The 18,479-nt window shown below is 33.7% G+C and overlaps 1 protein-coding gene across 1 annotated transcript in view; it reads right to left on the bottom strand.

Annotated features, from left to right (window-relative positions):
- LOC132718679 (potassium voltage-gated channel unc-103-like) overlaps positions 1–17,724 on the bottom strand; it is a 37,503-nt gene extending 19,779 nt beyond the window's left edge. The window contains exons 1-4 of the mRNA XM_060702393.1: positions 17,545–17,724; positions 7,507–7,743; positions 3,294–3,693; positions 343–542 (exon numbers count right to left, since the gene is read on the bottom strand). Coding sequence (XP_060558376.1) covers positions 343–542; positions 3,294–3,693; positions 7,507–7,743; positions 17,545–17,724 — 1,017 coding nt within the window. The remainder of the gene's footprint in view (positions 1–342; positions 543–3,293; positions 3,694–7,506; positions 7,744–17,544) is intronic.
- Positions 17,725–18,479: the final 755 nt, after the last annotated feature.

The raw sequence follows: 18,479 nt of genomic DNA, 5'->3' as shown, positions 1-18,479 counted from the left end.
TGGAATTACAAAAAAAAATCATTGAATAGAAACTTTAAATATTCAATTAACAGATATTTATTCATTCAAGTATATTTATAAAGGACAGTTTAATAATATGAGCCGCGTCATGACAAAACCAACATAATGCGTTTGCGACCAGCATGGATCCAGACCAGCCTGCGCATCTGCGCAGTCTGATCAGGATACATACTGTTCGCTTACCAACTCTATTACAAGTACAGAAACTGATAGCGAACAGAATGGATCCTGATCAGACTGCGCTGATGTGCAGGCTGGTCTGGATCCAAGCTGGTCGCAAACGCATAATGTTGGTTTTGTCGTGACGCGGCTCATATTTACCATATTCATATCGATGCCGTTGGTATACGACCACGCATGCTGGAAGTACTCCTCTAATCTCTGTCGTAGAGGGTTTGGAATCTGATGAAAACGTATAAATTCTTTAATACGTAACATCTGTGTGTGATACCGAGACGTCCCGGAGTAAAGGCGCTGTATTATTGCACTAACGTTACCAAAGATACTGGCGTACATCAGAGCTGTAGGAACAAACATAGTATGAAGTAAAAATGTTACAACTTTTATGTTTGACGTAACAAACATATTCAACAATAATATAAACTACTTTTGAATTGATACTAAATATAAAACTTTTTTACCTTACCGTAATATAAATTATGATGTTATTCATTGTGAAATATATTTGTGTTAGATACAGCATAAGCAACAAAATGTGTAGGTAAAACATGAAATAAATGCCCCCATTCCAAATCTTTTGAGAAATAATAGTTTTTGTGAAATCTCCCTTTTAAAGCTATATTGTGTCCAGACATTGTGTGAACAAGTTTAAAGTTCTCTGCAAGAATGCATTAAAACAGTATTTGGCCAAGTTTAATTGTCTGCAAGGAAGACCTCAGGTGCCCTTCTGTGCATTTTTTCAGGCACGGAACCCCACCCGAGAAGAACCACTGACTTCAATAAGCTAGCTGGATAGCTTCCTCACATGAAAGAATCCTAAGTTTTAATGGGATTTGAACCTACAGCAGTGAGGGGCAAGTGGTTTGAAGTCAATGGCTTTAACCATTCGGCCACGGATGCCCTTAGAGATAATTTCAATATCTCTCAAATTATTTAACTTGTGTTACATTTTCAATAACTCAATTCTCAGTGAAATATATTCTGTATAACTCACAATATTTATATATATCAAGGTCAATGATTCAGTGAGATATACTATCATAATTATAATCAATCAAAGCACAGAAGGCGCTGAATTTGTTTGGGTCTCAGAATGTCAGAAAGTTGAAGGTTGTGAGATTATAAACCAATTTGTTTTTGTATAGTGCCACCAATGCTTTCCAGCGTTTTAATTGTAGTAAATTGGCTACAAGACTAATTGCAACAAAGATATTCAATTCAATGTTTATTTGACTTAAACAATTTGAAAAAAAGTTGCCTTAACTAGACTTTGAACTGCAGACCTCTCGCTTCCTAAGCGAGCGTGCAAACCCCTCGGCCACGGTGAAGTTATATGCTTACGGCCTTAAGAAAACCATATTATTCTAAATTAGGGTTTGTAACCCTTATTATTTCGACGCTAAACCTGTTGTTTAACACAGATGTAAATAATCATGAAGCTTACTATAAGCATTATTATCTATAAAGAATAAAACAATATTAGAAACCTTCGACCATTTGGGAACTATTTTGCTTGAAAATTAATGCGCCTGTCATTTGACCATCTTAACCCAGTGATCTCCCCTGATTGTATCAGCGTTAGTGTACATATAAAGGGAAGTAACCGCTTCAAAAAAGCGCACTACTTTCGGCATTTGGAATTAACAGCATCAGAGTCTGAAATTTCGCTACCATTATTTGTTTGGTCTGACGACCCAAACAAATAAAAACTTACAAAGTCATAGCGTGTATATTAAAGGAAATTTTTTATCTTTTACAATAGTCTTCAAAAATAATTTAAACTTATATTCTTTAATTGAGCAAACTGGAAGTAAAATATACTTATTCAATTCACTCAGATACTTGTTTCCTAGCATTTGAAACAGATTTTCTACAGATAATCTATAATTCCTTCAGGTGATTTCATACAGATCTTAGAATTTCAATGTGACTGCCAATAGATTTATTACAGATTCTAGCTAAATTATTATCAAACATTAGTTTGTCTCAATGGGCAATTTCGAATATTATTAGCTATTGCCAAAAGCATTCGGAACCAACAATATCGGAAACAAATAAATGATGTGCATGTTCAGGGAATACAGAAGGCGTGTGCAATGTCATTTTCAAACATACTATGAGAATTGAGATATTTCTTGGTTTATAATCTTATTAAGGAATGGCCAAGTCCAGACATAAAATGCCATTTCTTGATTAATAACTTTTGACTGTCTGGAATTGTAGTACATTCTAATCAAAATAAGTTTCGTTTAAAATAAAGTCTTGGATGGTTCTTAAGTACAGCTAGAGCTGTCATTGATTCAGTGCAAAGTATATCAACGATAATTCATATTGGATGACAAATATCGGCGTTACACCAATATATGTATAAATATCGTCGATACACAGTTAAATATTGTAATACACTGATAAATATTGGCAATACACCGATTTACAGATAAATATCAGCGATATATAGATATACTTATAAGAGTCTTATAATACCTTGTCTATAATTACATTTCATACCTATTTACATGATTTCTGTAAAAATATAATTATTCTATTCATACCATTAGGACATGTCTTGTTCATAAATACGAATTGCATTTTTTTCTTCTAACTGCTATGAAATATGTCCATTAACAACAGCACAGTTCTAGATTGGACAACTATTTCTGTATCATTATGCTTTGGGTGAATTTTCTTAATTACTAGACATTTAATTCAATTATAGATTTTTTTCAAATGTGTATTGATAATGGACAGAAAATATTGATGATGCATGACAGCTCTTTATTTTGTCAGTTTATAAAATCTTTGCAATTTAATGGGCTGCAATTTACATAATATTCCTAAAATAGCATCTTCAGGATGACCTTAAGATGATGTGAGGTACAGTATTGTTTCCATTTAATGCAAACAACTAGACCATTAGGCCACTGTGCCTCTTTCATTGATAATGAAATTCCTTTAAATTGCAATGGGCACTTCCAAATTAAAACATTGCCTTCCATCTACATAAATTTAATTGGGTATTCATAATTAAAAGAATTATCATGTATGTTATATTGTTTTAGAAAATATGAATAAAACAGTTTGTAGAAACTTACATCCAATCAGCATGATCAGTATACTGAAGATCTTTTCCGAGTTAGTATTAGGTGACACATTTCCGAACCCCACACTTGTTAAACTACTAAACGTAAAATAGAGTGCCGTTACGTATTTTGACTTCATTGTCGGTCCACCGTATGTATCGTTTATATACGACTGGTCTGTCTGTCTGGCTAACTCGTCAAGCCAGCCAATCTTTGGAGGAGATAAATGAGGTCTTTCGTAATTGCCTATAGCGTACCATATACATGCCAACCAATGAGCAATGAGAGCAAAGGTTGCCATTAGCAACAGCAACATGGCTGCCCCATATTCAGAGTATCTGTCAAGTTTCCTAGCAACCCTCACCAACCGTAACAATCTTGCTGTTTTTAACAGTCCAATCAAAGTGGTTGTCTGAAATGAAAATAAATTTGATCAAAAATCTGTTTAAAAATGTTGATTTACAATTAAAATTTTCAAACAGAACACTTCAAATATTTCAAATACACAAAATATCACTTGTTCAATTCAAATGCAAAGAGAGATTGCAATTTTCTCTTTGTAGTTTTAATTGCTTTTGAATCTATTGGCAACTACATTGTAAATATACAATGAATATATTGAGCACATTTCAAGGCGTTTGTTTTAACTAAACAGTAGTAATGTTCCATGATTACTTGTCAAACCACACACTCTTCACAAGCTTCTGGTCTCAATTCTTAATTACAAGTTTAGAATTACTATTTCATTTACAAAGTATAGCCAAAGACTGTACTACTGGTGATTGTAGGCCAGGGGGTAGATGAAGCACCAATGGGAACTATAATTACAAGTATGCCGCTGTCAGGAGAGATGTACACTGTCGAGAGAAATGTACGAAAAATGTACGACTGGTAAACTATGTAATTATCCTGTTTGAAACAGTATCTCTGCCAGATTCTGTTGGTAACATGTTATTAAGACAAGACGGACATTACAGAATTCCTCCCTTAATTTCTTCACTTGAATTTAAAGCAATCTCTTCCGCTTCCAAATTCAAAAAAAAGTATAACAAAAGTGGTACTGTTTAAAAGTACTTTGTCTTTAAGATAAATCTACTTTGAATGATGGAAGACTTTTTTTGCAAAGCTTTTAGGACTAAAGCAATTTGGTTTTTCTGCACTTTAACAGGTGTTTTTGGTCTGATCTTGGGGGGACGATACAATAACCAGCTTTCCTGGATAGTTAACCAGTAATTACTGGAAGTGACATAAAACACTAATCCAACGTGATTTCTGAATTAGCGATGGAAGACAAATGACCATTAGACTCAATGTCAGAGATCAATTTGGCACAGAGAAATTACACCTCGCTTGAGGTTCGGACCAGCAACATTGATGCACTCCCCATTTAGCTAAATGGGTCAACACAATGTATCATCTGGCATAAAATTCAAAAGCCTATCAAATATACTTTATGAATATCGCTCCAACAGACCAATTTAACATTTTTTATAACTTGTGGAACAGTCATAATATACCAATATAGATTTTAATTTCTTGGTCTATAGGTCTTTATTTCACTACCATTGATGATTGTGTGTAAACAAGTAAAATAGGGCAAAAAAGTAAGCTACATCAATATTTGGTGTCAAGACGAGATTCTTTTTTTTCAGATTTATTTTTTTTTTTATGGTGGTACTTTGATAGAGAAAAAAGCCAATTACATGAACAACATCAATTAGTAATGTCCATCCAAAAATTTTGATTTTTTTTTTCATTAAAAAGATTAATGGTATTGTCCAGATTGAAAGATGGACAAGTTCATTCAAGATACTTTGCAAGGTAAGGGTTGAGTACAATATTTAAGCATGGTTCAGTCTCCAAGATTAGTTATGTTTGTTTGTTTGTTTTGGGTTTTACGTCACATCGACACAGTATAGGTCATATCGCGACGTTCCAGCTTTATTGGTGGAGGAAGACCTCAGGTGCCCGTCCGTGCATTATTTCAGGCAAGAACGGGCACCTGAGAAGATTAGTTATGATTATTCACTTGGTTTATGAACAAATTGTTTATTTTATAAAAGTATTTTATCTGTCAGGGTTACAACGGCATATAATTTACATGGCAGACCAAATCTATGTTAACAACATTCAGCCAGCTGAATATGCAGCATACCATGTTTGATGATGATATATCAATTGGTTAGTGTCTTTAGTTCTAGCTACTTCTAGAATCTTCTTATTTGATTTGGTTAATGGCACACAAATACAATCTAGGCCATATGGCGCCGAAACAGGAAAGATAATTTTGGCAAGCCTCAGGTGTTACAAACTTAAAGCAACACCAGGGGTCAAAACCACCTCACCTGCTGAAGCAAGAGATGCATTGACTCCTTTCATTAAAACCCATTTAGTTGCCTCTTACAATAACGCAGGAATAAATGGTGGCTGCAATTCTGATGCCTCAACCCTTAAAGATTAAAGAGAACCCCTAAGCCACAAGGGGGCTACTCCTAAAAGGACCCATCATATTCATTCCGACAAATTTGACAGAGGAACATTTACAAAGGATGCTGATGATCAATCCAATCATTTAAAAGATGATTTTTTTTCATATTTTAGCTCCAATTATCAACCAATAATTAAGATTAAAGTTTCATTCCTTTTCCCAGTGTAACTATGGGTCAAATTACCAGACCAATTCCCAATGGCAAATAGGCTTACGTTTTTGAATCTTTAAAAAATTTCCCATTCGAAATGAAGTTCAAATTTGAATGTATTTTTATGCTTTGAAAGATATCTGCATTGGATGGAATAAACATTTTTGCACAAAAAATACTATGCAAAAAGAGCATGAAGGAGGTTTCAAAATGTACCAAATATTTTTCCGAATTAAGCAACTTTACGATGTAAAATTTCCCAAACATGGCAAGATACATTTTTCCAAAACAGCTAGGAAAAGGCCTGACAGTATAAATGAGACCAGTGCTTTCACAGGCCATCATTGTTGCTGACGCAAAAACATAAACACCATTATACCAATAATTACACGACCCTGAATCTTTTAATTATATTGAGCTGACAAAACGCAGAATATTTCCTACTACCGAGTTTTGTAAAAAGGAACACTACCATCTTTGCTAATTAAATACAACAGTCTCTACAGTGGATTCTCCTGACATAATCCATTACAAAAAAAACTTTCTTTAACAAAAAATTAACACGGTTTATCAATAATTCCAACAACCCCGTTAATCATCAGCCTGTTTTTAAGTAAAAAAAAAAAATGATTGATCATTTCAAACGTTTTAAAGAAATTGATAGATTGCTTAAAAAAAACGTTCTCAAAATACTGATGGAGTTGTTAAATTTGTAGAAAGACGAGTGTAACAATATATCACGCAAACAATAGATGTTCTCGGCACTTCCAGTCAAACATTCGCAGGTTGTAACAAAGGGAGATAAATATGTAATGCCTGCTATTCATTACTATGGTCGTGTCAGGCGCTGTCAGAAAAGCTATTACCTAGCAAATATAAATCTAAAATCACACATTGAAAGATGATTCTATAGTACATTTTCTCACATTTCTATTTTGAAAGTTTTGTATGGCAATCAATCTCTTGATGATAATCAAGTATTTGAAGTTAGCTTTTATATTTAATGATATAATAAATCAAAGTGTAAATAATGGATATTCTAATCAAAGAATTCAATACTGGAGAGATTTAAACAAATCTATTTAAGCTCAAATGCGAAACAAGTTCTTGCAACTTATATTAATCACTTTCCAGCTCCCCTCCTGGAACCAACCATTACTGTGTCATATAAAAAACATGCGTGACCTATTAGGGCTCAACACTGATCCTGGGTTGGAGGGAGACACTTTAAACATAGGCCACGTTTAACCCTAAACATATTTTAAAAATAACATTTACAAATTTTAAGTTGTCCATATGGCTTTCTTTTTAAAATTTTAAAAAAAGTTTTTATGGTCTTTTTTTAATTATAAAAGGTTTTTTTTTAAAAAACCTTTCATTGAAAAATAATCATTAATTTGCTTACCGTCTGTTTCAGATCCAAACAGAAGTAGGTCGAACGGAATGGCCGCAACTACGTCTATCAAGAACCAGCCTTTAAAGTAATGTATTGCAATTTTCCCAGGATGGCTCACTACTTCGTCATTTTTATTTACATATGTAGTTCGAAAATTTATCAAAATATCTATTATAAACATAACATCTACTAAAAGATCTGTGATTGTTAACGGGTCCTTGTATCTGTTTTTGTTCCTGTCTCGATGATTTTCGTTCAGCAGGAAAGCTGCCATGTACGGGGTAAATATAGCCGTGTATATCACTAATAGGAGAATTATCCAGTCCCACACCGCTTTGAACGGGGAGTAGTGTAGTATTGTACATTTGTGTATCCGTGGCGACTGAAGCTTGTATTCTGGAAGAACATCGGCTCCAAGTGATAATACCTGAAAATATATGATTCAAATTTAGTGACCTTCTTGGTAAAGTTTAATTTCTGTAGATATGAATAACAACATGAAAGTATGTCATCAAAGCCCTTCCTTCTGTCCCTTTTCAGTATGAATAACCTTTACTGTACAGGTTAGTATTCAAGCTGCAATTATTAAAAGCTTATATAATAAATTGTAATTATCAAAGTGACGTTTTATGAAAACATCGCACTCCTGCAATGGAGTGAAAAAAATTGCTCCAAGTGTGGGAAAAATTGCTCTCCATCACTCTATATATCTATAAAAGAAAGAAAATCATTAAAAATTGTAAATGTCAGACAAGACAAAGTCATCATGTAATACTTGGCGTGACCTATATTTACATTAATTTTAAGTAGAGATCTTTGTTTTTGACCACTTTTTGGGCTCTTTTGGTTCATTTTTAAAAACATTGTTAGGGAAATTACTTTAAATGGGTTTTCCTAACAATTTTTTGTAAATAATTTGTAATTTTTCTTTTCTTTAATTTTTTAATTGGATCATTAAACGGTTGGCCCATTACAAAAATTTTTTAAAGTGTGATAATCTTGCAAAAGGGGTGGAAAAAAAAAAGGAAAAGGAAACTTTTAGTAACTTAGGTTTTGAAAATTACAAAAATTTTTAAAGGTTAACAAAAAAACATTTAAATTGGAAATGACTATGAAAAAATTTTTTCCTTATATTGGCTAAATTTTTATATGAATTTAAAAAAGAAAAAAAATGCCTGATTCAATTGCTTGCAAAGTGTAAATAATGACATAACTTTTACGGAATAGAATCAAAACATACAGAAATCAGGCAATTCACAATTTACAGGAAGCTTCAAATACCATTTTGAATAATTGGAAATGATTACTTTAGCTTAAACTCTGTAGAAATAGTAATTTATTACATATAACCGGTAATACTTCTATGTCTGGTATATATCAATTACCTACTTGTAATAAAATAACTGCAAAGATTCAATGGTAAATCACACATTTTGGCTGATACAATTGGCAGATTAATGAAATTTCTTCCCTATGGGATACATTATGGGAAAAACATCCTCCATGAGCACTTGGTAATTTGTACCAAAATTATAGTTCAACATCACTTAAAGGAAGCCCACATTTACAAAGAGAAATTGTTAATCTATACAAAGTTATGGAATAGCATAGATAATTGGACTAGTGTGTTTGTGAAGAAAAATTGTTAGTTTACAATAAAATCATAGCATAAAGATAAAAAGAGTTATGTGTTCCTGGAAGTAATCAATGCCTCCCTTTAACTTTCCCTATCAAACCATCTTTCTTTTGTTATTACTGTACATATCTTAATAAGCACAGAACATTTTGATGTGCTCCTCAATATACATTAAATTTTAGCAAACCTGAGCAAAAATTCAGTTAAAGACAAGTAAGTGATAGTTACTGTATGTAGGAATAGATTTGGATAGTTTTTACAGGCCCTGATATAAATATTTGTTATGAGAGTTACAAAAATATATCAGTCCTTTTATTATTAGAAGTAGTCATTTTCCACATAAATTTGGTTCCATTCCTTGAACCAGCTAGTACTAAAAACAAGAGGGCCATGATGGCCCTGAGGTCGCTCACCTGTATATAGCCCCCCCCCCCCCCCGCCAATTTTTACCCAAGGGCTTTTATTTGTTTATTTGAAAAGACTTGGTAGACACCCATAAGAAGATGTTTCATGCTCAACATCTAAGTTCTAGCTCATTGGGTTTTTTAAAAGAAGATTTTTTAAGTTCTTACTATACACATATAGTTTAAAAAACAATGACACCCCTGGGGCAGGGCCAGTTTTGACCCCGGGCTTTTATTGAAACAAACTGTAGATATTTACTAAAAGATGTTTCAAATGCTCAATATCTAAACTCTAGCTATTTGGGTTTTTTCAAAAGAAGATTTTTAAGTTTTTGCTATACACCAAAAAAGGAAAATCAATGACCCCCGGGGCAGGGCCAATTTTGACCCCGGGCTTTTATTTGAACAAACTTTGTAGACACTGATTAGAAGATGTTTCATGCTTAAATATCTAAACTCTAGCTATATGGGTTTTTTTTCAAAGAAGATTTTTAAGTTTTTTGCCATACACATATAGGAAAAATCAATGACCCCCGGGGCGGGGCCAATTTTGACCCCAGGGCTTTTATTTGAACAAATTTGGTAGACACCCATTAGAACATGTTTCATGCTAAATATCTTAGCTCTAACTCTTTGGGTTTTTTAAAGAAGATTTTTTAAGTTTTTTACTATATGCATATAGGGAAAATCAATGACCTCCTGGGGCGGGGCCAATTTTGACCCCAGGGCTTTTATTTGAACAAACTTGGAAAGACACTCACTAGAAGATGTTTCATGCCAAATATCTTGCTCTAGCTCTTTGGTTCTTTAAAAGAAGATTTTTTAAGTTTTTTACTTATGCATATAGGGAAAATCTATGACCCCCTGGGGCAGGGCCAATTTTGACCCCAGGGCTTTTATTTGAACAAACTTGGTAGACACTCACTAGAAGATGTTTCATGCCAAATATCTTAGCTCTAGCTCTCTGGGTTCTTTAAAAGAAGATTTTTTAAGTTTTTACTATATGCATATTGGGAAAATCGGACGGACGCTGGACGAAAAGCGATCACAAAATTAAATTCTTTGAACAATAAAAAGTGAAAGGTTTCTTGCTCACGGAAACAATCACGGGCTTGCCCCTGACACCTGGTTTGAACCTACGTGGCCAGCAATCCTTAGATTACTAGTGTGAAGCATTAACCAATCAGCCATGCCACCACTCAAGTTTGATTTTTAGGCCAGAAGATTGCCTTGGTAACAAGAAACAGACAAGTATGCACAATAGAGAAAAGATGCTACATCAATGGTGCGGCGGTAAATTGCCATCCTAATCAAAATGATTTCTCATATCCCATGTAGTATGTTCAGAGTGAGAAAGTGTGAAGCATTCTTTAAGAGAAATACGGTACATCAAAAGAAACTGCTTACTCTCCTATCATAACTTCTTTAAAAAGAAACTCATAAACAATGAGCTATTTCCCTAAGGCAATAACTAATTTCATATACAGTAAAGCATTGGTTACATCTATTGTTTTAAATTTAAACAAAGTTTCAAAGCTTGGACATTTTCTTTTGTTTTGTGCATAGTGTTGATGTCCTAAATTACATTGAAAACATTTCATTACATTTCAAATGACAAACCATTACATCACCCAACCTTATGCCACACTACACTGCATTTTGAGGGTTGACAGAAAAACTGCAGTAACTTTTCTTATATGAAGTAAAGAAGGACTTTCAACAGTTTTGCAGTCGGGTCCCTCAATATAGAGCTATGTTATATGTATGTCAAAAGTAGATTTAACTTCCTAAAGTCAGAGCACTTATATTCTTAGGCTTAATATTAATGACAAAACAAAATTATTTTTTTTAAAGATATAAAAATTTACATTTTGATGCAAACCATGCACCTAACAAACGTAGCAATCCATATAAATTCACCTACCATAAAGTCTTCAATTACCTTACAAAGGTATATATATATGACCTCATGACATGTTATATAAAATGTGTGTAATACAAAAGAAAATATTTAACTGCTATTTTACAATAAAAAAAAAAACAATTTTAATAAAAAATGGTTTTAACTTTGTAAAAACAATACAAGAAATATAAATACCTTTCAGTTCCGGCTGGATGTCTTTGGGCCGATAATGGCTAGAACGATAAGGCTTCTTTAAAAATTTTTTTCATCGGCTTGTTTTCCTTCTTTCTTATGTTTATCAATTCACTAAGTCCCAGCTCACCCCGTTTTTTTCAAAATACTATAAACTCACTGAAATCCTGTTCTTCAACATTTTGAACATCAACTTTATCGAATTGTTAACATTTCAAAATTGAATCCATTCCAAGTAAACAGTTAATCTTGGAATAAAGGAAAAATCTTAAATCAAGGTCTTAAAATTTTATGTTTGTTCAAATAAAAATGTTTCTTTTTTTTTTCTGAGATTAATTCTTTAATGTTAAAGATTCCCATAATACTTTCTCTCTGTGGGGTAAAAATTGAAATATACATTAATTTTTCAGTGTAATAATTGACTGTAATTATTTTTATGCCTCATTATCAAATGTTAACACAACGAAAAAAATTCAACATAACTGATCATTGTTTCTTTGCTTAAAAAAAAACACACAGTCAAGAGTTGTGGAAATTATTCAGAAATCTTTCATGGCATGAAAGAACAATTTATTTTAAATAAAAAAAATCAATGTTCACTAAAATATTTTCAAGACCATATATCAAGATAGCAAAATCATTTCTCATTTTATTTCGAAGTAACACTGGTTTCCAGATATACTTTAATATTTACGTTTAACAGATGGGAACCAATTCATTGCACAGCAAAACATTTCAATCAAAACAAACACTCAAAATATTCCCACACAGAATAATTCTTAAACCAATCAAATGTTATATCCATTCACCAATCATGTAGATTTATTCTAATTTACAGTAAATGCTTTTAACCAATTATCGTCATGGTGATTTATTCATTGTATCAAATAAGAAAATTTACAACCGGATCATAAGAATTGTTTCATTTTGCATCTCAGCCTCATGTAAATATTTAACCGACCTTTCTGCTTCACTGTTTATACTTAAAAAAAAAACAACATTAAGGAAATTGTTCCGTATTTTTTGCTCTTTTTTTTCTCATTTGAAAGACAACATACTGCCTAGATTTACTGAAAAGTAAATAAACATAGCCAGTACAAAAAAACTGATTCAAAGCTAGTGTATTAATTTATTGGTTCACGCTCCAGGCATCAGTTCCCCAACAATCGCCAGAAAATAAAACCACAACACCTTACACAGGCCATGATAATTAACATACTGTAAATAATTAAAGAGTTTTATTCATTTAGCCATTTAAAATTCTGGCACATTAACGATTACCCCACCACCTACTCCAACATAACTTGTTCAGTCCATCCAAGAAATATCCATGATTTTTTTAACATATTTTTTTGGGTATTTTTTCGTCTTTTTAAGTTTTTGTTGTTTTTTTTTTTTAAAAAAGATAAAAATCTTTGCAGATGTTCATAGTATGGGCAACTTTAGTTTCAACAATTCTGTGAAGATTGTTTCATAGCATTGTAATAGAATATGGTAAATAAACATAAATTTGATTGATCGAACACTTTCATTTCTAGTTTGAGTAAATAGATAAAATTCTATGAATATAGGGTAAACACTGTTTCAAGCAGTAGAAATCAAACAGCAAGTTTTATTGACAATTTGATAATCAAATATTCAAGTTTACGTGAAAAATTATAAATTCCATTTAGAATTTCTTCCCGAAAAAAAAGCCTGCTTTAATTTCATGTCCCTATTTTTACGAAAAAAAATTAACTCCCTTTAACATAATTAATGGAGCGTTAAAAATCATGTGGCCAATTTTGTAAGAAAATTTACACTGACAGGAATCATAGTCATATTCGAAGCTACAATTTTTTTCTCAAATGGAATTATTTGATTATTAGATATATTAACCCCCTAAAGTCACATTCCACCTTGTACACCAGCACAAAGCACTCTCCTGGTACTGATAAAGGCACTCGGGTCAGTAACTGTGATGATTTCCCTCGTGGGTAACAAACTTATATATCCATTCAATATTTTTTCCTGAATATTTCAAATATAAAAATCACAACTGAAAACATAAGAAATCTGTTATACTTGACACAATATTTAACACCATTCTGATAGGATAAAGTCACACATTAAACATTCTAACTTCAAGGCACCACATACTAAAAGATTTAAATAATTTTTTTTTTTCAACTATCTTTGCTCAATCAAGCAGAGATCCGTTGACCATTAAAAAGATTTTAAATCATGGCCCATTTAAAAGTTGCCTGCATAAAACCTATGCTATTTCCTGACATATTCCAGAATAGATTATTCCTATTGTAGTCAATTCTGTCACACTATGGCCTTCACTGTTAACTCCATTATACAGCTCAATTAAAAACAAGAACTGGAACAGAGGTATATAATCACAGAAGCAAACTTTGGTCCGATTTTTTTACAGTGGAAATCATGATCTGCAGGAAAAAAACAAAATCTGCCATTTACCTATATAAGTCATGGGATTAAATCTGCTGAAGCTTAATACATAATTCCTCCAAAAATGTATAAAACTTTTAACAAGATTGTCATCTTGCAATAAAAACATGCTTAATCATTTTGAATCAAATCAACTATTTTCTTAAACTACTGACTCCTTTCAAAAGACTATTTATAAAACAGCTTTGTTTTTTTTCCTTTAAAGAAAAGTGTTTTTCAAAACTTTCCTTTTTTTTAAATACATGTATTTAAAAAAACTTATTTATTTCTTAACTATCCTGGATTAGAGCTTCAATTACTTTTTTGTATCCTTGATCTTTTTTATATATATAGCCTCAAAAACATTTTTGTCCTCTAAAATGAATATTGCTTCAAACTTTTTATCTCTATAAACGATATATATTGTCCTTCAAAAAAAACTTATTTAATCTCCGTTCATGAAGAGTATATTAATGAGTATTCAAAAACTTCTTTGCCCTTCTTTCATGGAGAGTTCATCATTTAAAAACATGTTTTTGTAACAGTAAAATTCAAATGTTCCAATTTTCAATCTTGAAATCCCCAACAGTCCTAAAAATTTTTGCAAGTACATCTTTAAAAATCCCACATGTCCTAGACAATTTTTGCATGTACATGTAATGCAAGCATATATCCAAGCACAGGAAAATTCAATCAAATAATGTGCAAGCAAAACCACTTAGCAACACACAATGGTTCTGGTACAAGGTTTTCAATCTTGATTGATGGCAATGCAGCGCAAACAAGCCTTTAATTAGTAAAAAATTAAATCTGTTACTGTCAGCTATAGTTATAAACTTTATTTTTGGAATCAAGTTACAATTAGAAAACATGAGTATGGTGGCTGATTTTGGATTCTGTTGTCGCTAGCAGACAGCACGACAAAGCCGCCAAATGGCTTGTTGTTGGGCTTAGCCCTGTCCGCTAATGATGCATGCCAAACAGCGCGTTGTCGCGATGTCAAATTTTTTGCTTCGCTCAAATCGAAGATTTGCTTATAAACCAAGCTACAATGAGCAGTTCAGCGTGCTTCGCTAAGAAAAGACACAAAAAAGCGAGCATTTGGGCGGCATTTCGCTAGCAACAAGACGAAAAGGTAAATAATGATATACTATAGGTTATGTTATAGCTATCGACATCGCAACACGCAAAGTGTACCAAATCAGCAACCATATGAGTACTTTATAATGTCTGTGCCTGACCATTCTTTAGGTGTTTAGAAATTTCTTTTCTTTTTCTTTTTTGGGGGGAAGGTGGGGGAGGGGATAAAAGGGGTGCTGGCACTCGTCAGAGCGCACACTACAGTAAACTCCGCTTATAACGAACTCGCTGGGACATTCAAAACCTGTTCCTTATATCCGGAGTTCCTTGTAAGCATATAGCGAATTAGTTCGTTGTATCAGGAGTTTTTATAGCGAACAGATTTACATATAACGAACTGATTGTTTACCATTGTCCGCCATTTTTGAAGAGAATTTGATTAAGAAATAGAAATATTAGTCATATATTTATATTTTAGACACACTACCGGAGAGCATACTTTTTTGGAATTCGAAAATTCATTGCTATTTCAGTTTAGTTTTACTCCTTATCTCAATTTCAATAAAAATATAATATTTTGTTTCTAAAACTATTTTCGTTTTCTTTCCATGATTGAGAATAAACAAGAATTTTTTCGATTTTTCCTTCTTTTAATATTGAATATCTTCTCTTATAAATTTAAGGGTGACTTTTACTAATGTAAGATAATAGATTTATTTTCATTTAAATTAAGCGTACTTTGCAGTTTGCAATGGATCATGCTTGCAAGCATGCATGATTAATGTTGAAAACCGATTATAAATTATTATAATTATTTTACTCGAGCAAAACTATTGAAGAAAATAAATGAATAACCGTTTTATCTTGGTGAAAACAGCTCATGCTAAAAATATCCAAAATAGAAAACTATACAAATTCATTTGAATAGATGTATTGAAGTACATACAACGATAAACAGTATATTCGCCCGAGTTTTAATCCGTGCGATCTATTTACGGATAGCCAATATTTTGGAGTTTGTTATAAAAGTGTAATTTTCTGTACTTTTAACTAAATTGGGACTAAGAAATGAGTTCCTTATAAGCGATAATTCCTTATAACCGTGTTCGCTATAACCATATATTTTTATATTAAATAAAGAAGGCCAAAATTCGGGCCAAAATAAATTGTTCCCTATAACCGGAAGTTCGCTATAACCGTGTTCGCTTTAAGTGAAGTTTACTGTATAATAAATAACAAATTTGTGAAATTGTGACGTTTACTTTGCTGTCGTTACCAAGACAACCTTTACATCATCAAAATCAGAATACTCATTTGCAAAAAGTCCATTAATGCCCTACTTTCAGATGGCCAGCCTGTCTGTACTTCTGATTTTTTAATCCATATAAATCAGATAAAAAAAGTTGTTCAATATGCTAACTGGCATGGGTCACCCCATTAAAAACAAGGATAATTTTAAGGCTGGCCCTATTTCTTTCTACTTTCCACTGACTTTTTATATTGATCAATATTTACACTCATGAAAAACACAAATTTCTTTCGCCAAATTAACAATTGTTCCTTCAGATAAAAAATGCACTCAACTTGAAAGAAATTAATTACTAGGTACCTTAGTAGCTCTAATCATGTGGGGAAAGTTTTTCAAGCTAATTTCAGATTGAAGTATCATAATTTTCTATTGATATCAGATCATTCAAATATTAAAGTGAATTGCTGGCAGACAACTGGAAATTTGAATACGCAAGTGACAATACTGTCTCGGCTATGTCCCCAGTACAGAGCCTCTGCAAGTCTAAATAAATTTACTGTTAGGGGTTCAAATTTCTTTTATTTAATAATTCAATCCCTCAAACATTGATTGTTGACAGTTTAGATTTCAAAGCAGACTTAGAACCAGTATATAAGTAATATAAGGAGCATGAAAACACGAGGCTATCTGATTTGTACGAGGGGGCGTAGTCCCAATGTATAAATCAGATTGCCGAGTGTTTTGATGTTCTTTCTACACACTGGTGGCATATGACTCTTCACCAGTGGCATGTCTCCACACCAGTCTTGTGGCAAATGCTCCACACTGTTTGCATATGATTCCACAATGGTACCATCTGACTCCTAACTGGTGGCATGTCCCCACACTGGTGGCATATGTTCCACACTCAGTCTGGTGGCATGTGACTCTACACTAGTGGCATGTCTCCACACGGGTGGAATATGGCCCTATACTGTTGGTATAATAAGCTCCACACTGGTGGCATGTCTCCACTCTGGTGGCATATGGCCCTATACTGTTGGTATAGTAAGCTCTACACTAGTGGCATGTCTCCACTCCGGTGGCATATGGCCCTATACTGTTGGTATAATAAGCTCCACACTGGTGCATGTCTCCACTCTGGTGGCATATGGCCCTTACACTGGTGGCATGTCTCCACTCTGGTGGCATATGGCCCTATATACTGTTGGTATAAATAAGCTCTACACTGGTGGCATGTCTCCACTCTGTGGCATATGGCCCTATACTGTTGGTATAATAAGCTCTACACTAGTGGCATGTCTCCACTCTGGTGGCATATGGCCCTATACTGTTGGTACAAATAAGCTCCACACTGGTGGCAATGTCTCCACTCTGGTGGCATATGGCCCTATACTGTTGGTATAATAAGCTCCACACTGGTGGCATGTCTCCACTCTGGTGGCATATGGCCCTATACTGTTGGTATAATAAGCTCCACACTGGTGGCATGTCTCCACAACTGGTGGCATATGGCCCTATACTGTTGGTATAATAACTCTACACTAGGGGCATGTCCTCCACTCTGGTGGCATATGGCCCTATACTGTTGGTATAATAAGCTCTACACTAGTGGCATGTCTCCACTCTGGTTGGCATATGGCCCTATACTGTTGGTATAATAAGCTCTACACTGGTGGCATGTCTCCACTCTGGTGGCATATGGCCCTATACTGTTGGTATAATAAGCTCTACACTAGTGGCATGTCTCCACTCTGGTGGCATATGGCCCTATACTGTTGGTATAATAAGCTCTACACTGGTGGCATGTCTCCACTCTGGTGGCATATGGCCCTATACTGTTGTATAATAAGCTCCACACTGGTGGCATGTCTCCACTCTGGTGGCATATGGCCCTATACTGTTGGTATAATAAGCTCCACACTGGTGGCATATCTCCACTCTGGTGGCATATGGCCCTATACTGTTGGTATAATAAGCTCCACACTGGTGGCATATCTCCACTCTGGTGGCATATGGCCCTATACTGTTGGTATGATAAGCTCCAACACTGGTGGCATATCTCCACTCTGGTGGCATATGGCCCTATACTGTTGGTATAATAAGCTCCACACTGGTGGCATATCTCCACTCTGGTGGCATATGGCCCTATACTGTTGGTATAATAAGCTCCACACTGGTGGCATATCTCCACTCTGGTGGCATATGGCCCTATACTGTTGGTATAATAAGCTCCACACTGGTGGCATATCTCCACAATGATTGC

This window comes from Ruditapes philippinarum, unplaced genomic scaffold (genome assembly GCF_026571515.1).
Source record: "Ruditapes philippinarum isolate M1 unplaced genomic scaffold, ASM2657151v2 ctg941_1_1_1_1, whole genome shotgun sequence".
In the NCBI taxonomy this organism is placed as follows: Eukaryota; Metazoa; Mollusca; class Bivalvia; order Venerida; family Veneridae; genus Ruditapes; species Ruditapes philippinarum.
The sequence above is the reverse complement of the archived record's forward strand: the minus strand, read 5'-3'. Positions and strand labels throughout refer to the sequence as shown.